This window comes from Gadus macrocephalus, chromosome 13, assembly GCF_031168955.1.
Source record: "Gadus macrocephalus chromosome 13, ASM3116895v1".
In the NCBI taxonomy this organism is placed as follows: Eukaryota; Metazoa; Chordata; class Actinopteri; order Gadiformes; family Gadidae; genus Gadus; species Gadus macrocephalus.
The window spans coordinates 3,951,163-3,970,248 of record NC_082394.1 but is presented as its reverse complement, the minus strand read 5'-3'; the positions used below and the strand labels follow the sequence as shown (position 1 = coordinate 3,970,248).

The window sequence follows — 19,086 nt, the reverse complement described above, 5'->3', positions numbered from 1 at the left end:
TTTGTCCTTTTATCACTAAGGGTTAACCTGTATATGTCTACATGTAAACCTGATAGTATTATTGGTTAACCCATTGACTGGGTTAGTCCACATGTAAACCTGATTAGTATTATTGGTTAACCCATATTACTGTTAGTCCCCATGTTAACCTGGTAGTATTATTGGTTAACCCATTGACTGGGTTAGTCCACATGTAAACTTGATTAGTATTAATGGTTGACCCATATTACTGTTAGTCCCCATGTTAACCTGATAGTATTATTGGTTTACCCATATGAATGTGTTAATCCAAATGTCTAGGGGTTAACTGGTATGTTTATTGGTTTGTCCACATGTCTACGGGTTAACCTGGTATGTGTATTGGTTGGTCCACATGTCTACGGGTTAAACTAGTATGTGTATTGGTTAATTCACATGTCTACGGTTTAACCGATATAACTGGGTTAATCCACTTGTATATGGGTTAACCAGGTATGTTTAATGGTTAGTCCACATGAATATTAGTTAACCCATATGACTGGGTTAGTTCACATGTCTAGGGCTTGACCTGTTAGTGTCATTGGTTGACCCATATGACCCGGTTAGTCCACATGTAGCGATTAACCTGGTTTAATGGTTAGTCTCTAGGGTTAGAGGTTTGATGCGCCAAATCTATCGGAGGTGGGCGTGGCCTCGAGTAGCGACTCAGTGCGCAAGCGCGAGCGCATCGCCATTTTCCTGTTGTTAGCTAAAGCCAAACTAATAAGCTAGCTGAGAGAAATCAGCCAACGTTTCTGTTGTTGAACACCAGACGTCCAGACTGATCGCACAGATAAAAGCCTGAGCTCGTCCACCTCTCTCCCGTCATCATGGACGAGGAGTACTACAGCGGAGGAGCCGGCGACTGGGAGGACGGGGGGAACCTGGTGAGACGAGATGATACCTTCAGTACTAGACATGTTTCCTTCAGTAGTAAACATGTTGTCCTGGTGCAGACGAGATGTTACCTTCAGGACTAGACATGTTGTCTTGGTGAACAGAGGGGACTGTGAGACCTGTTGCAAGCACGCTGGTCAATCAGGAGGACAGACAACATGTTGTCTTAGTAACGCAGCAGCTGGCTTTCATCTTCACACATCATCTGCACATGAGCGACAAGTGTGAAGCGCTCCTCACCATGCAGAGCATCTGTGTTCTGACACACACGCACACACACATCACAGTATGTTCTCTATTGTCAGATACATTAACCACTTTATACTATAAAACTATACTATATAACCTATGGAGGCTAAATACTATAGAGCTCTTAATATTATACAAGCTACTGCAAAGTTATTCAAAACATACGTGATGTCACCATTAAGTCAGCTGGAGAGTGAATCACTGAGCGTTATTCATTGTTCTTTATAATGCCCTCAGATTTGCAATGATGAATGATTTTCTCACAATTGATTGGTCTATGTTTGGTAAATCATTTTATTATAATACCACACAGCTTAGTTTGAGGTCATTCTGCATTATCCGGTTCATTGACATTTGCATGTTATTGTCTCCTGTTTTCAAATAATGCAAATATTTGGTGAACCTGTCCAAGAATCCTGAATCCAAATGAGAATAACTGGTTTCCTTAGTACTGTTGTGTGTGTGTGTGTGTGTGTGTGTGTGTGTGTGTGTGTGTGTGTGTGTGTGTATGTGTATAACATGAATGTCCTTTATCGTCACCCTGAAGGATGGCTACGTCGAAGGAGAAAATGACGGCAAAATCCAGGAAGACTGCCTGAAGAAGTTCTCCAGCAGGGATTACATCATGGAGCCGGCGGTCTTCAACACCCTGAAAACGTGTGTTCAGTCTCAATGACAGCGGTGTCCATTTTGAACAGAGGGGGCTTTTAATGTGTAGTAAAACATGTTCTCTCTCACAGGTATTTCCAGGCTGGCGGTTCTCCGGAAAGCGTGATCTCGCTCCTGTCGGAGAACTACTGCGCCGTGGCCCAGACGGTCAACCTCCTGGCAGAGTGGCTGATACAGATGGGCACGTACTCTCAGCTAGGGTTGGGGGGTGGGGTTGTGGCTTCATTCATGGGGGTTCATTTATGTTGGGGGGGGGGGGGGTGTGGCCTCAGTTGCAGGGGTTCAGGTGTGTGTGTGTGTGTGTGTGTGTGTGTGTGTGTGTGTGTGTGTGTGTGTGTGTGTGTGTGTGTGTGTGTGTGTGTGTGTGTGTGTGTGTGTGTGTGTGTGTGTGTGTGTGTGTGTGTGTGTGTGTGGAAGGGGGGGGGGGGGGTTGCTTGACTTGTGCACACACAAACAAAAGGTGGAAACATAGTAACAAGTCTCGCCTGAATTAAGCATTTACTCATCTCGGAGAAGTTCTCAACCGCTGATTTTGTATGCAGTTGTGTTTATCTCTTGAAAAATGACGAGTGTCCAAACCCCGGTGACGACCTCATCGCTGGCTACGGGCATGCCTTCAACGTGACGTTCATTATACTTCATGCAAGCCATGTCTGACCCGGGGGTTTGCTTGGGTTCCACTTCTCAGGTGTAGAAGCCGGCCAGGTCCAGGAGCGCGTGGAGAACCACCTGAAGAGCCTCCTCATCAAGCACTTTGACCCCCAGAAGGCCGACTCCATCTTCACGGTGGAGGGGGAGGTGAGGCCTGGGGTTCACCTCCTTTTGGGGGCCACTCGGCTCACTGCACGGCCCCACCGGGGACCCGGTGTTCCCCTTGGATCCCCATCGGGTCCTATTACATTTATATTTACCTTTAGGGCGTTTGGCAGACGTTTTTTAAATTATCCAAAGCAACTTACACAAGTACATTTGTCAGAAGAAAGAGAAACAACAATATATCGCCGTCGGTACCGTTAGGATGTTGATGGAACCAACAATCGCTAGGTTAACCCATCCGCTGTGTACAACACAGATAGCTAGGATAAGATGCTACATGATGCTAAGTACTATTTTTTAAGTGCAAAGACGTACAACATACAATAGGTTCTTTAGAGGGGTGGTGGTGGGGGGGGGGGGCTATGCAGAGTCTAGGTTATCTTCCGAAGGTCATAATTTAGACCAGATCCATGTTGTACATGGTATGATAAGATACAGATCAACCCCATGACTCCGATGGGGTTGATGGTGCTAATCCTGTTCCATCTCTTGCCTCCGTCAGACGCCGGCCTGGTTGGAGCAGATGATCGCCCACACCACCTGGAGGGACCTCTTCTACAAGCTGGCCGAGGCCCACCCCGACTGCCTGATGCTCAACTTCACCGTCAAGGTGCGTGGAGGCGCCCCCTGCTGGCAGGGCTGGCATCAGCACCTTCCTGGTTGGATTATGTCATTTTAAGTAATGCATGTAAATATTGAGCCCAGAATACGAAAGGTCAAATCAACATAAAAACTGACATGAATTAAGAAAGTAATTTGTGATAAATTATACAGCTGAAGTAATTGTTATAGTTGGAAACTTAATGTTACAACCCACTGGTGTTATCTGACCTGAACACCGTCTCTCTCTTTTGTTAGGGTTTCATGTGTTGAACTAATTATGCCAAACCGATTACAAATTTGTAAATAAAACACTAAAATCTGAATGTAGTGAGTTAGTTTAACTAGAGCAGTCTTTCCCAAAGACTGGGTTGCGACCCACATGTGGGTCGCGGGAGATTTGAATTGGGTCGCCATATATTTTTTAACACATTAGCATTTAAAAAAACTTTCAACAAGAAGCATGCTTTTGATAGTACTGAATGTTTGTATTCTTCTGATAATTTTACTTATAACATTGAATCTAGTTGAAAGGCTAATGTACATTGTGAGAGGTAATAACAACAATGAGATGTGCCAAAACAAGGAGATGTGAACTCCAACGACATCCATTTATTTGGTCTCATTTAGGGCAGAGTATTTAATACGTGTATTATGTTTACAATAACGAGTGCATAAAACAAAGTTGTGATTTGTCTCTTCGATATAGCTGGTTTAAGTTAATATATAATGGGATGTGGAATTGGCAGTAAAAACGTTCAGGGTTGGTCATTTGTGCACAAATTTGTTCTTCTCACGATTTTATAGATAAGGCCTATTGTGAATTGGGTCGCGATGGTTTGTAATTAAAAAAAAAAAAAAAGTGTCCCCAGAAAATCAATTTGGGGAACACTGAACTAGAGGACCTGCTCACAGTCAGCACTTCCTTCTGCTGGGGGCGCTGGCCACGTTTAGGGATTTGAAAGTATATACACTGTACGTGTGTGTGTTTGTGTTTATCTTTGGATTTGACATGTGTTTACACTGTTCAGTGGAAACGGCAGGGATTAGTATTTGACTTCCCTTTCCTCTGTTTGAAGTTGCAAATCAGGCAGCTGGAGATTTTGTATTTATTCTTCTCTTGTGTGTGTGTGTGTGTGTGTGTGTGTGTGTGTGTGTGTGTGTGTGTGTGTGTGTGTGTGTGTGTGTGTGTGTGTGTGTGTGTGTGTGTGTGTGTGTGTGTGTGTGTGTGTGCAGCTTATCTCGGACGCGGGCTACCAGGGGGAGATCACCAGCGTGTCCACGGCCTGCCAGCAGCTGGAGGTCTTCTCCCGGGTCCTCAGAACCTCCCTGGCCACGCTGCTGGACGGAGGGGAGGAGAACCTGGAGAAGAACCTACCGGAGTTCGCTGTGAGAACGCAGACCCCCCCCCCCGCTGGGCCTAGTCCTACCCCTCTGGGCCTAGTCCTAGTCCTACCCCTCTGGGCCCAGTCCTAGTCCTACCCCTCTGGGCCCAGTCCTAGTCCTACCCCTCTGGGCCCAGTCCTACCCCTCTGGGCCCAGTCCTACCCCGCTTTCTACTCTTAGCCCTCCTCTTAATTCTACCCTTCTTAGTCCTACCCCCCCTTTGTCCTACCCTTAGTCCTACCCTTCCTAGTCCTACTCTGCTTAGTCCTACCCTTCTTAGTCCTACACTAAGTCCTACCCTGCCTAGTTCTACTCTTAATCCTACTCTTAGTCTTACTCGTAGTCCTACCCATAGTCCTTCCCTTACTCTTACTCGTAGCCCTACTCTTAGTCCTATTCTAAGTCCTACTCTATTTAGTCCTTCCCTGCTCAATCCTAATCTGCTCAGACTTTAATTTCTTTATCCATCTTTAAGCCCGAGTAGGCTACAATGACGTTTTCCTGCATTGTAGCCTACTGATAAACTGTTTGGTTTACCTGGTGAACGAACCCAGCCAGAGTTCCTCAGTGAATGAGTAACGTGTGTGTGTGTGTGTGTGTGTGTGTGTGTGTGTGTGTGTGTGTGTGTGTGTGTGTGTGTGTGTGTGTGTGTGTGTGTGTGTGTGTGTGTGTGTGTGTGTGTGTGTGTGTGTGTTGTGTAGAAGATGGTGTGCCACGGGGAGCACACCTACCTCTTCGCCCAGTCCATGATGTCCATCCTGTCCCAGGAGGAGCAGGGCGGCTCGGCCATGCGCAGGATAGGCCAGGAGGTGCAGAAGTCGGCCCATCAGAGGTATCCTCGTCTCTGTCTGCGTGCTGCGGACGCCCACGGCAGGATATCCTGTTGTGGCAGCAGCCTACACTCGTGACACTAAAGCGTACCGAGGGCGGCATTTGGCTCAGGAGGCAGAGCGGGGTTGGCTGCTAACCAGAAGGTCGCTGGTTCGATCCCCGGCTCCTCCTAGCGTCTGAGTGTCGAGGCGTCCCTGAGCGAGACGCCTCACCCTGACTGCTCCTGACGAGCTGGCTGTCGCCCTGCGTGGCTGACACCGCCGTCCGTCTGTGAACGTGTGCGTGACCGGTCGAATGTTGGGCAATGTTTTAACGCTTTGAGTCGACACTGGTTCGAGGGGCACTCTAAAGGCAGATTTAGGGTCGTTTTAGACGCAGAGACGTAAGCACGTAATTTACACAAGGGACTTGTTTTAGACAAGTTTTGATTTACGGTTCCTTAAGGATTGCGCGTGTTGCAAGGGGATTCTCCGCCAGAACAGTAGGGGGAGCAACGAACGAATCTGTGGGCGTGGAAGTGGAAATCACTGTGAAATGTGAGACTCCTGAAAGGATGTGGTTAGCTGGCCAATCACAGTCTTTGCGAGCTGCGTAGGGCCGTAGTGTTTTAGTCGCATAGTCAGGAATTTTGGGCGACGCACTTAAGCACAAAAGGGGGGATATTTTACCGCGCAAGGGGGGGTTATGTATCTTACGTGCTTACGCGTTACGTCTAAAACAGAGCATATATCGGCCTTAAGAAAGTCCATTTACCATTTAAATAGTTGTAACCTAGAGGCTTTGGCCGGTGTGTAGGGGCCTTGCATCACCCCCCATTCCTCCTCACGCCATCTCCGCTCTGGACAGGCCAACCTCCTCCAGCTTCCGAGGACAAGGCTCCGAATTATGGGCGACCGCGCCTTCTGCTCAGCTGCGCCCAGTCTGTGGAACGCTCTCCCTGACCATCTCAGGGCCCCGCAGACTGTGGATTCTTTTAAAAAAAGGCCTTATTTATTTATTTATTTTGTTGCATTTTTCTCTTTTCTTTTAATGTGCATTGTAGCACTTAGAGATCATTGAATTGATATAAAGTGCGTTAGAAATAAAATGTATTATTATTATTATTATTTCTGTCTGCGTTCATCCCTGAGCCTCAAAATGATCGTGAAGCAGGGCCCAGGTGGAGGCCTCCTGAACTGCCCCCTGACGGTGCGGCTGTGTCTCCCCAGGGGCCACGACGCCAGCCAGATCACGCTGGCCCTGGGGACGGCGGCGGCCTACCCGCGGGCGTGCCAGGCCCTGGGCGCCATGCTGTCCAAGGGGGCCCTGAACCCCGCCGACATCACCGTGCTCTTCAAGATGTTCAGCAGCATGGACCCGCCCCCCGTGGAGCTGGTGGGTGGAGGCGCGCCGCGGGACGCACCTAGGGCACACTAAGGGCACACGTAGGGCACACTAAGGGCACACGTAGGGCACACGTAGGGCACACGTAGGGCACACGTAGGGCACACTAAGGGCACACTAAGGGCACACTAAGGGCACACTAAGGGCACACGTAGGGCACACGTAGGGCACACTAAGGGCACACGTAGGGCACACGTAGGGCACACGTAGGGCACACTAAGGGCACACTAAGGGCACACTAGGGGCACACTAGGGGCACACTAAGGGCACACTAGGGGCACACTAAGGGCACACTTAGGGCACACTTAGGGCACATTAAGGGCACACTTAGGGCACACTAAGGGCACACTAGGGGCACACTAGGGGCACACTAGGGGCACACTAAGGGCACACTAGGGGCACACTAAGGGCACACTAAGGGCACACTAAGGGCACACTAAGGGCACACGTAGGGCACACGTAGGGCACACATAGGGCACACATAGGGCACACCTAGGGCACACCTAGGGCACACTAGGGGCACACTAGGGGCACACTAGGGGCACACTAGGGGCACACTAAGGGCACACTAGGGGCACACTAGGGGCACACTAGGGGCACACTAAGGGCACACTTAGGGCACACTAAGGGCACACGTAGGACACACTAAGGGCACACTAGGGGCACACTAGGGGCACACTAGGGGCACACTAAGGGCACACTAGGGGCACACTAGGGGCACACTAAGGGCACACGTAGGACACACTAAGCGTACACTTAGGGCACACTTAGGGCACACTTAGGGCACACTTAGGGCACATTATGGGCACAGGTAGGGCACACTTAGGGCACACGTAGGGCACACGTAGGGCACACTTAGGGCACACGTAGGGCACACTTAGGGCACACTTAGGGGTACACTTAGAGCACACTTAGGGGCACACTTAGGGGCACACTAAGGGCACAGGTAGGGGCACACTTGGGGCACACTAAGGGCACAGTTAGGAGCACACTTGGGGCACACTAAGGGCACACTAAGGGCACAGTTAGGACAAAGTTAGGAGCACACTTGGGGCACACTTGGGGCACACTTAGGGCTCCCTTAAAGAGGGTTCCAAAGATTCAAGACTCACTTGTTCCGACCCACTTATTGTATGTTGCACGTCCTTGCACTAAGACACTAAACGGCCTCGTTTAGTGTCTTATCGTAGCTATCTTTGTTGTATCCGGGGTACGGGTTAGCTTAACGATTGTTAGTGCTTGCCACTTGGTTCTATGAACAACCCTTACTGTACCGACAGCGATATATTGTTTGTGCTTCTGTTTCAAATGTACTTATTGAAAGTCGCTTTGGACAAAAGCGTCTGCTAAATGCCCTTTATGTGAATGTTTCACTTCGAGGTGGCATCGTTAGATTCTGTCTGCTCGTAATCAGGATGGGAGGATAAGGGAAGCGAGCTCTTGTGGTTGGCGGTCGCCCGTTCTGTAGGGAACCATGTTTGATTTCCTCTTCGCTGTGTCTGCAGATCAGAGTGCCCGCCTTCCTGGACCTCTTCATGCAGTCTCTGTTCAAGCCCGGCTCCAAGATCAACCAGGACCACAAACACAAATACATCCACATCCTGGCCTACGCCGCCAGCGTGGTGGAGACATGGAAGAAGGTAAGAGGAACTAAAGAGGCCTCACTCTGTGGGGGTGGTGCGGGACTTATTAGGCCCCGTCCACACGAATCCAAAACGAAACCGGGTAGATTTGAAACCACCTCCCAGGGTGGTTTCAGAAGTTTACGGTTTCGGTCAGCAGATTCGCCGGCTTCGTGTGGACGGAAGGCGGAACCGTACAAGACCGTCTGCGGTTTCGCCATGAAGTTGGCTTCGTGTGGACGGGGCTTTAGGACTGCTGACCAACCTTTTGATCTATTCAATACCCGACTGTGTATTCGTCTTGCTGTGATGTTTTCTGACTGAAGTCTTACTGGGAGGATTTATGACTGAAGTCTTACTGGGATTCTGTCCTGCCTGAAGTCTCACTGTGATGTTTCCCCAGAACAAGCGTGTGAACATCAACAAAGACGAGCTCAAGTCCACGTCCAAGGCCATCGAGACGGTCCACAACCTCTGCTGCAACGAGAACAAGGGAGCGACCGAGCTGGTGGCCGAGCTGGGAACGCTGTACCAGTGCATCAGGTCTGTCCCAGTTCATTAGACCTCCAGTATGGTCCCGGTCCTCAGGCCAGTTCAATAGACCTTCAGTGGGGTCTCTGTCCTCAGACCAGTTCAATAGACCTCCAGTATGGTCCCGGTCCTCAGACCAGTTCAATAGACCTCCAGTATGGTCCCGGTCCTCAGACCAGTTCAATAGACCTTCAGTGGGGTCTCTGTCCTGAGACCAGTTCAATAGACCTCCAGTATGGTCCCGGTCCTCAGACCAGTTCAATAGACCTTCAGTGGGGTCTCTGTCCTGAGACCAGTTCAATAGACCTCCAGTATGGTCCCGGTCCTCAGACCAGTTCAATAGACCTTCAGTGGGGTCTCTGTCCTGAGACCAGTTCAATAGACCTCCAGTATGGTCCCGGTCCTCAGACCAGTTCAATAGACCTTCAGTATGGTCCCGGTCCTCAGACCAGTTCAATAGACCTTCAGTGGGGTCTCTGTCCTGAGACCAGTTCAATAGACCTCCAGTATGGTCCCGGTCCTCAGACCGCAGTCGCTCAGGCGGTAGAGCGGTTTGGCCGGTTAACAGGAAGGTTGCTAGTTCAATCCCCGGCTCGAGGTGTCTGAGTAAGACGCCTCACCCTGACTGCTCCTGACCAGCTGGCTGTCGCCCTGCGTGGTCGACACCGCCGTCGGGTGTGTGGACGGGCGAGTCGCTTTGGATATAAGCATCAGCCAAGTCCCCTAAATGTAAAAGTGATGTATCTCCAGTAGCGTCCCTCGCCTCAGACCACTTCAATAGACCTCCAGTAGGGCTGGGCGGTTAATCGAATTTTGATTGCGATTTCGATTTTAGCGTCAAACGATCACAAAATTAACATAATCAAGTTTTTCGATTTTTTTTTTTTTAATTGTATCTTTTATAGAAAGGGCAGTACAGCTGGATGCATATCTTTTATATTATTTTAGATTGGAACATTTTCTTTTTGACCATTTCGTGTATTTTTTTTAGGCGAAATTGCAAAGTTCTCAGTTCCAAAGTTTTTTGGGGAGACGACATGCAGAAAAAATACATGTTTTCAAACTCAAAAATAATCGTTTCAATAATCGTGATTTCAATATTGACCAAAATAATCGTGACTATCATCTTTCCCATAATCGAGCAGCCCTAACCTCCAGTATGGTCTCTTGACCGGTTCCTATAAGCATCAATATGCAGACAGAATACAGAATGTGTTTCATGGACGAGTCCACACAGTATATATAACTGTGGTGTCCCTGACCCCCAGCGTGGGGCCGTGTGACCGGAGCCTCTTGACCAGCAGGGTGTCTCCTCAGGTTCCCTGTGGTGGCCATGGGGGTGCTGAAGTGGGTGGACTGGACGGTGTCGGAGCCTCGCTACTTCCAGCTGCAGACGGACCACACGCCGGTGCACCTGGCGCTGCTGGACGAGGTCAGTGGGAGGGAGGTCTTCACCTCCGCTCGGAGATACACATGGGCCTTCACACGTTCACCACACCTCCTCTCTGGTCCTTCACACGTTCACCTCACCTCCTCTGGACCTTCACACGTTCACCACACCTCCTCTCTGAGACATTCACCCGTTCACCACTCCTCCTCTCTGGACCTTCACACGTTCACCACACCTCCTCTCTGAGACCTTCACACGTTCACCACACCTCCTCTCTGGTCCTTCACACGTTCACCTCACCTCCTCTGGACCTTCACACGTTCACCACACCTCCTCTCTGAGACATTCACCCGTTCACCACTCCTCCTCTCTGGACCTTCACACGTTCACCACACCTCCTCTCTGAGACATTCACCCGTTCACCACTCCTCCTCTCTGGTCCTTCACACGTTCACCGCACCTCCTCTCTGGACCTTCACCTGTTCACCACACCTCCTTTCTGGACCTTCACACGTTCACCACACCTCCTCTGGACCTTCACACGTTCACCACACCTCCTCTGGACCTTCACACGTTCACCTCACCTCCTCTGGACCTTCACACGTTCACCGCACCTCCTCTCTGGACCTTCACCTGTTCACCTCACCTCCTCTGGACCTTCACACGTTCACCACACCTCCTCGCTGAGACCTTCACACGTTCACCTCACCTCCTCTGGACCTTCACACGTTCACCACACCTCCTCTGGACCTTCACACGTTCACCTCACCTCCTCTGGACCTTCACACGTTCACCACACCTCCTCTCTGAGACATTCACCCGTTCACCCTCCTCTCCTCCCCAGATCTGCACCTGCCACCAGCTGCTGCACCCCCAGGTGCTCCAGCTGCTCGTCAAGCTCTTTGAGACGGAGCACTCCCAGCTAGACGTCATGGAGCAGGTGGGTGGACCCGTAACAATGTACCCGGGGGTAGCCAGGTCTACACAGGCGGACCCGTATGAACCCTGATGTAGCCAGGTGTACCCTTATGTACCGATGTGTACCCAGATGATTACAGGTGTACCCAGGTGTACCCAGGGGTACACCTGGGTACCCCTTGGTACAGGTGTATCCAGATGCTTACAGGTCTACCCAGGTGGACCCAGGTATAGCCAGGTGGACCCAGATGCTTACAGGTGTAGCCAGGTGAACCAAGGTTTCCACAGATGTACCCTGATTTAGCCAGGTGTATCCAGATGTTCCAGGTCTACCCAGGTGTCCCCAGGTGCACACAGGCCTACCCAGATGTTTACAGGTCTACCCTGGTTAACACAGGTGTACCCAGGTGTACCCAGATGCTTACAGGTCTACCCAGGTGAACCAAGGTGTCCCCAGATGAACCCTGATTTAGCCAGGGGTATCCCGACGTAGCCAGGTGTTCCCAGATGTTTACAGGTCTACCCAGGTGTACCGTGATGTACCCTGATGTACCTGTCTCTGAGCTGGCTCATGATTGCCAACTACTCAGTCCTAAGACCATGTGACTGACGGTGAACCTCTGGCCTCTGCAGCTGGAGCTGAAGAAGACTCTGCTGGACCGCATGGTGCACCTGCTCAGCCGTGGCTACGTGCTGCCCGTGGTGGGCTACATCCGACGGTGTCTGGAGAAGCTCAACACGGACATCTCCCTCATCCGGTACTTCGTCACGGAGGTAGAGCGCCGTCTGGATGCGTGGTGTCTGTCACGCCTCAGTAATGAGGATGATTGTAACGCACGTATCTTTGATCTGATCTGCCCTTCATATAAATGAACCCATTACACTGTAGCCCTTTGTAGTTGGGGTTCTCTGGATGGCTCATTAGTTAGCATTAAGGTCCACATGAGGGATCGCACTCGATAACAGACCTGTTTTGGGGCAGATGGGAGCTCTGCACTGGGCTGATAACCCGGGGGGAGAGCTGCGTCTCCAGAGAGGACTCGTTCCCTCCCCAGCTCTGCCCCTCCCTGACGCTGTCCCTGTGCTCAGGTTCTGGACGTGATCGCGCCGCCGTACACGGCGGACTTTGTGCAGCTGTTCCTGCCCATCCTGGAGAACGGCAGCATCGCCGGAACCATCCGCACGGAGGGGGAGTACGACCCCGTGGCCGAGTTCATCGGTACGACCGCCTGGAGCGCCCGTCTGTAGGGGCCCGCCTGGGGGCCACAGACGGGCCTTAATACCCCTGGTGCTACCGCTGAACCACAGTCATGAGTACATGTCTGTAGTGACCCCCATAGGGGCAATACACAGGCCACAGAAAGGCCTTAATACCCCTGGTGTTACCGCTGAACCAGTCATGAGTACGCATCTGTAGTGACCCGCCTGGGGGCCACAGACGGGCCTGAATACCCCTGGTGCTACCGCTGAACCACAGCCATGATTACAAGGACTGATTTCAAAGGACTCACTTGTTCAGATTACATCTAGACTCTGCCTGAACCGTGGGCCGCAGTACATGAACCGCGGCCCTCCTTCGCCCTCATGTGACTCTTCCTCCTCCCTCTCCAGCTCACTGCAAGTCCAACTTCATCATGATCAACTGATGGCCGGCGGGGCTGATTGTCCCTCGGTGGAGCTCGTAGACGGAGTCCTTCCCGAGGCCGGAGCTCTGCGAGACGCGCCTCCACGGAGACGGAGAGGCGCAGTCCGCCGCCGCCGCCGCCGGGGCCTTAGACCGGGGCGCAGGGGGTGCGGCCGGACGCTCCGACGCGAGGCACGCTAGAAGCTCTCGGAAGGCAGCTTCAAAATGTGCTTTTGATTCGGTGCCATACATGTATATTTAATTTTTTTACATAAATGTCTCTACTAGTCGTTTTTCAAATAAAATAATTTAATGGACTTAACTTGTTGATCTTGTGTTATTACCGGGGCCTTCATTGATTAAGCAATAAGGGGTCTTTAAGCGGCCCTTATATTTAATTCCGGCCCTCAGGGCCTTTTGATCTTGTATCATTTAATACCGCCATCACCGAAGCCCTCAGGAACCACACGCTATGCATGAAGGTTTCACGACGTCTCACATGGATGGAGGCGTGTTGAAACCTTCTCCGGGGTCCAGAAGACACACTAAACAAGACCACCAAGAGGGCAGCGGACCAGGGAGTGAGTACTACAACACCTGACGCGTTCTGGCCCAGCAATGGCTATAGGCTGGGTGGTATGGCAGGCCAACGTGCTGCCTATTTTATCGTCTGTTCTTTTGGTTGACCTCACTGTCAGGAGTGAAACAAATGTTAAGCTCTTATCTTGATGTGTTGTTGGGTGTCAATCGTTTTTAGCCAATTCTCTAAATCAGCATAATTAAAAAAAGGTTGTTTGATTTCATACGACTAAGTTCTAATATTTAACTTTGATACAATTTTAAATGAAGCAAATACAGCCACTTGATTTAATACTTTAATTTCGGAAATGCCAATCTTAAATTGACTCGCATTGCAGGAAGAAAGGCAAATCACAGTGTAGTTCAATGGAACATGACAAACTCTTACAATTTGATCGGATGTACACACTAGTGACACAAGTACAGCAGGTCAACACACCTCATTCTGTTATTAACACTGCATCAGGCGCAGATGGTGACAGGATCTTTGGTAGCCCTAGCATCAGCTCAAAAGTGATTGAAGTTTAGGCTAGTAGTCTTCTAGTTCATCAACTACTTATGTACATCAGCATGTGCGGCAGTAAACATGTCGTTTCCACAGCGTATCTGGCTAAAGGCTACAGAAAAGTAAAAAGTGGACATTTTCAAAAGCACTACAGTAAAAAATAAAATAAAAGCAATCATGATATTCCCTTTTTTTTGCGCAATCTTATAACCACCTCCTCCTCTAGTGGCGGTTCTTGGGCAGGATTGGATCGCCGTACATGCAGTCTTCCTCCAGCGCCAGGTTGAACTTGCTTCCACTTCCTCCTTTGAAGGCGCTGGTGACGATCCTCAGCCAGCCCTGCTCGCCCTAGAGAGAGAGAGAGAGAGAGGGAGAGGGGGAGAGAGAGAGAGAGAGAGAGAGGGAGAGGGAGAGAGAGAGAGAGAGGGAGGGAGGGCGAGCTGAGAGTTAAATGATCAGTTCGATTTGGTGTTTTTAGTTTTAGCGTCTCCTTCACTGACAAAGCTATGGCTCATACGTGCATGAGTCTAGATCTAGATGAGTCTAGGTCTCATGAGTCTAGGTCTTGATGAGTGTAGCCTGTAGGTCTACATGACTAGGTCTACATGAGTCTAGGTCTAGATCAGTCTAGGTCTCCACGGGTCCAGGTCTACACGGTGTACTGCCACGTGTGCCCCCCTACCCAGGGCTCTCCCCAGGAGTTGCGTACGATCCAGAACTCCACGCCGTTCTCCACGCCCCAGCCGGCCACCGACACGATGTGGTTGATGGAGGGCTCCTCCACGTACTGCGAGTAGATGCCGCCGGTGTAGGCGTCCAGCTCATCCGTGGCCATGATGCCACAGCTACAGGAGAGAGTCATCAGGGTCACCGCACAGCAGCACTCGTGAGGAGGGCCAGTCAGATAAATGCACTGCATTTATGGAGCGCTTTTCTAACCAGTGAGCACTCAAAGCCCCCCTTTACAATACATTCACCCATTCATGCACCCATTCGCACACCGACGGCGGTATAAACCACGCAGGGCGACAGCCAGCTCGTCGGGAGCAGTCGGGGTGAGGCGTCTCGCTCAGGGACGCCTCGACACTCAGCTAGGAGGAGCCGGGGATCGAACTAGCAAACCTTCCGGTTACCAGCCAACCCGCTCTGCCTCCTGAGTCATATGTCCGGAACCTACGCTCCAGATCAGTGTTCGAATCAAACTTTCTCTTGATTGGCCCCCCCCGGCGTACAACCCTCACCTGATTGGCCCCCCCGGCGTACAACCCTCACCTGATTGGCCCTCCGGCGTACAACTCGGCCATCATCTTCTCGCGGCCGCTGACGGCGCCGTAGTCGCCCACCTTCCACAGGGTGTAGTTCTTGATGATGTTGCACTTCCCGAAGGTGGTGCACGTGCCGCACTGGTTGAAGGGTTTGCACTCTGTCAGGGGAGACACCAGTCACCACGTTGACCTTTACATTCAGGGCGACTCACAATCGGTACATTGGTCAAAAGAAAGAGAAACAACAATATATCACTGTCGGCGCCGTTAGGAGGTTCATAGAAGCACTAACCATCACTAGGTTAACCCATTCCCTGAATACAACAAAGATAGCTAGGATAAGACCCAGCACAAAGCTAAGTACTATTCTTAAATGCAAAGACGTACTACACACAATAAGTGCGTAAGAAGGGGTTGTGGGGGTTTGCTATTCAGAGTCCAGGCGAACTCCTCACGCTTCGTAAGGAACCTCGTGATGGTGTTTGTGGGAGATGAACCAGGTCTATATCTATATACATCCACCCATCCTCACTCTGGTCCTTGGCCTGGTAGTTGTTGCAGGTCTCGTCGGGGATGCCGTTCGTGTTGGCGTACTCCCAGACCCCCGAGTGGTCCCCCCCGTGGCAGGACCCGGCGCCCCCGCAGTCCACCACGTTCTGAACGGACAGGTAGGCCGACGGCCACGCCCCCTTCCTCTTTATGTTTATACGGTCTGTCGGGAGGGACAAAGAAACACACACACACGCACGCACGCACGCACGCGCACACACACACACACACACACACACACACACACACACACACACACACACACACACACACACACACACACACACACACACACACACACACACACACACACACAAGCCACGATGACGCAGCAGATTGAGTAAACCAAAGACCAGCGCACAGTTGGGGAAAAAAAAACACTGAAACACACCAAAGTACATCACATGATGGGCTGGTCAAAGATTAAACAGAGAGGTGATCCTGCCTGGTAGGGAGGAGGAGGGTAGGGTGGTGGTAGGCCCTAGGGTAGCAGTAGTAGTATTAGGGTGTAGTAGTAGTAGTAGGGTAGGGTAGTAGTAGAAGTAGTGGTATGGTAGTAGACGTATTAGGGTAGTGTTAGTATTACGGTAGGTTAGGGGGGTAGTAGGATAGTAATAGTAGGATAGTAGGAGTAGTAGTAGCAGAGTTGGGTAGGGTAGGGTAGTAGTATGGTAGGGTAGTAGTAGGGTTGTAGTAGTAGTAGCAGTAGGGTATGAGGCCCTACCTGCCATGGCGCTGGTGCTGCCGTGGGCCCAGCAGGAGCCGCAGTACTGAGGAATGTGCTGATTCCGGGTTGTGCTCACAAAGTTGGTGCCGTTAACGTTTCTCCAGTCCCATGATATGGGAAGGTCGGAGAGGTTCATCAGTTCGTGAGGACGAGGTGAGGTCCTGTGGTGGGATGAAGAATGCCGTTTATCAGCAGTGATAACTTGCACTGCAGGGTATTAAACACAAACGGAGCCTGCTCATCTCGTTTGTAACCGCTGATACAAGCGGTACCGAAACAGGATCGATTGCATCCAATAACGTTTAGAAAAAGCAGAAGAAGGAAGAAGGAGAAATAGGAAAGAGCGTTCAGTTCACTTCCCAATTCCGAAGGTTCCGAAATAGTTATATTAGAAACGATATTCTTAGTTAGTTATTTCTTTGTTTTGTATGACTATTCTTTGGAGGGGACGCCACATAACTTGCTTCCGCCAACCCCGGGTCGGGACCTCTAAATTTGAGCAGAGACGTTTCAGTAAAACGAGCTGGTCGTCTGGGCCTGCTTTCATTTTAAAATAAATTAACCATTTGTTTCGTTCTTACAGAAAATTAAAATTGTTGTAACAATACTACTAGGACGACATGCGCACTGCCGAGCCGCTTTATTCACTCTGTGAGCTGTTGTCGATAACAACATCATGAATAAGAGTTGTAAGATCAGAGCAAAATAATATAATATGAAAACGGAGAAGATCATTCATTTACTGTGATGTAGAGTTGTTTTGCATTGGGTAACCTGAACACTGGGAGCAACAACAACAACGCTCACCTCAGTCCGAAGCCGTTCCCCCGGGGACGGGGCCGGTAGCAAGGCTGGTCCCCGCTAAAGAAGAGTCCCGCAGCCGCCCCAGACACGAGCACCACCAACACCCAGAGGGGGGTCGCCATCACACCGGAACAGAGTGTCCTAACCTAACGGAGCTGTTGGGAGACGGGTTTAGTTGTTCGCTTCACGTCGGAGAATGGTCATGTGCTGCTGCCCTGGCCTGCCCTCCTCTCGGTTTGAAAACGTGCAATCGGGATTCGGGACGTGCCGTCACCTGATCGTGACGTCACAGGAGTCATGGGTTTTAGGAGTCGGTCTACTCTACTGCAATGTAGTGGACCGACCCCTAAAACCCATAACTACACTGTAGTAACTACAGGGCCTACTGCAGGCCTACTGGAGATATTAGTAGCCAATACAGCGGATCTCAATTTTTAACCTTATTCTCTGAGTGATTGAGATCTGATCTCTGGTTTACAGCTCAGCCTCCTGCCGTTGTCTGGGTGTCCATAGGTCCTCAGTAGTGTACCGTACAAACTAACCTTCCCAATTAAAAGATTATTTTCTGCACACAAAATGAGGACATAATAGTGTTTAGGATCGACCCTTGGGCCTAATATAGTGAATCTATCCCTTAATTAGTGCATCACATAGGGAACCAGAGTTGTCCCCTCAAAGCACTATTCTATGGTGATGCCCCAGATAGCTCACTATATAGGACACAAGTGGACCAACGAAGTGGGTGTGGATTAGCATAACGTGGTTGCCAGCAATCTTTCCCCCTTCTACTGCTCTACTCCCCTATCTCTTCCTCTCCCCTACTCGCCTCTCCTATCTCCTCTCCTCTCCTATCTCCTATCTCCTCTCCTCTCCTATCTCTTCCTCTCCCCTACTCGCCTCTCCTATCTCCTCTCCTCTCCTATCTCCTCTCCTCTCCTATCTCTTCCTCTCCCCTACTCGCCTCTCCTATCTCCTCTCCTCTCCTCTCCTCTCCTCTCCTCTCCTCTCCTCTCCTATCTCCTCTCCTAACTCATCCTCTCCTCTACTCTCCTATCTTCTCCTCTCCTCTCCTCTCCTCTCCTCTCCTCTCCTATCTCCTCTCCTCTCCTAACTCATCCTCTCCTCTCCTCTCCTCTCCTCTCCTCTCCTATCCTATCCTTTCACCTCCTCTCCTCTCCTATCTCCCACTTATCTACTCCTGTCCTTCTGACATGTGTAATATTTGTGTGTTTTTGAACTATTTAGTACATTTGAGTGAACATTCAGATGTGGTTTCATGAGGTACTCTTATGGCTCTAGATGTAAAACAGCATGACAGGAATATGTGGACATTGCATCCTTGCGTTCGAAGCCACCTTTCATAGGCTGGCTGGCTGATTGGCTGATTGACTGGCTAATTGACTGGCAAGCTGAATGAGTTGCTTACTGGCTGGTTGTTATTTTTTTATAAAAATGACTCCGGCCGTAGGAATGTTTTGAAAATTGTCTGTGATTTCTGTGAAAAATAATTCATTAAATATCTTAATAATCCCAGACAATTGTTTTTATCCCAGTATAACCAATATCAAAATGTGGGGATACTGGGCAGCTCCCATTAGACCACTAACAGGATGTGGTGATACTGGGCAGCTCCCAGTAGACTAGTAGCAGGACCTGACATACTGGGCAGCTCCCAGTAAACCAGTAGCAGAATATGGTGATACTGGGCGACCTCTTGTGGCGG

The 19,086-nt window shown here is 50.3% G+C and overlaps 2 protein-coding genes and 1 long non-coding RNA gene across 4 annotated transcripts; 1 reads left to right on the top strand and 2 right to left on the bottom strand.

Annotated features, from left to right (window-relative positions):
* The first annotated feature begins 645 nt into the window (after positions 1–645).
* On the top strand, positions 646–14,163 carry nelfcd (negative elongation factor complex member C/D). Its single transcript, XM_060069112.1, has 15 exons — positions 646–905; positions 1,712–1,821; positions 1,905–2,014; positions 2,522–2,631; positions 3,152–3,259; positions 4,486–4,638; positions 5,337–5,467; positions 6,675–6,840; positions 8,355–8,489; positions 8,875–9,014; positions 10,320–10,434; positions 11,237–11,332; positions 11,944–12,084; positions 12,400–12,529; positions 12,922–14,163. The coding sequence occupies exons 1-15, from the start codon at positions 849–851 to the stop codon at positions 12,954–12,956; spliced, it is 1,737 nt and encodes a 578-aa protein (XP_059925095.1). The 5' UTR covers positions 646–848; the 3' UTR covers positions 12,957–14,163.
* On the bottom strand, positions 10,055–11,241 carry LOC132470470 (uncharacterized). 2 transcript variants are annotated; one of them, XR_009528646.1, is made up of 5 exons: positions 11,162–11,241; positions 10,988–11,104; positions 10,661–10,897; positions 10,558–10,627; positions 10,055–10,527 (listed from the first exon to the last, which is right to left on the bottom strand). It is a non-coding gene; the product is annotated as an uncharacterized LOC132470470 (long non-coding RNA). The 2 variants fall into 2 exon arrangements; XR_009528645.1 differs by having other exon boundaries at positions 10,558–10,897.
* ctsz (cathepsin Z) lies at positions 13,797–17,611 on the bottom strand. Its single transcript, XM_060069120.1, has 6 exons — positions 17,367–17,611; positions 16,557–16,720; positions 15,816–15,995; positions 15,291–15,441; positions 14,701–14,863; positions 13,797–14,366 (listed from the first exon to the last, which is right to left on the bottom strand). The coding sequence occupies exons 1-6, from the start codon at positions 17,483–17,485 to the stop codon at positions 14,241–14,243; spliced, it is 903 nt and encodes a 300-aa protein (XP_059925103.1). The 5' UTR covers positions 17,486–17,611; the 3' UTR covers positions 13,797–14,240.
* Positions 17,612–19,086: the final 1,475 nt, after the last annotated feature.

Bases quoted from the DNA above. Each gene is read 5' to 3' on its own strand.
- nelfcd (XM_060069112.1), top strand. From the start codon at position 849: ATGGACGAGGAGTACTACAGCGGAGGAGCCGGCGACTGGGAGGACGGG. The intron at 2,632-3,151 runs GTGAGGCCTGGG...TGCCTCCGTCAG, and splicing joins TCTTCACGGTGGAGGGGGAG to ACGCCGGCCTGGTTGGAGCA. The intron at 12,085-12,399 runs GTAGAGCGCCGT...CCCTGTGCTCAG, and splicing joins TCCGGTACTTCGTCACGGAG to GTTCTGGACGTGATCGCGCC.
- ctsz (XM_060069120.1), bottom strand. From the start codon at position 17,485: ATGGCGACCCCCCTCTGGGTGTTGGTGGTGCTCGTGTCTGGGGCGGCT. The intron at 16,721-17,366 runs GTGAGCGTTGTT...ATCCCACCACAG, and splicing joins GGGAACGGCTTCGGACTGAG to GACCTCACCTCGTCCTCACG. The intron at 15,442-15,815 runs GTGAGGATGGGT...CTCCCCTGACAG, and splicing joins CTACCAGGCCAAGGACCAGA to AGTGCAAACCCTTCAACCAG.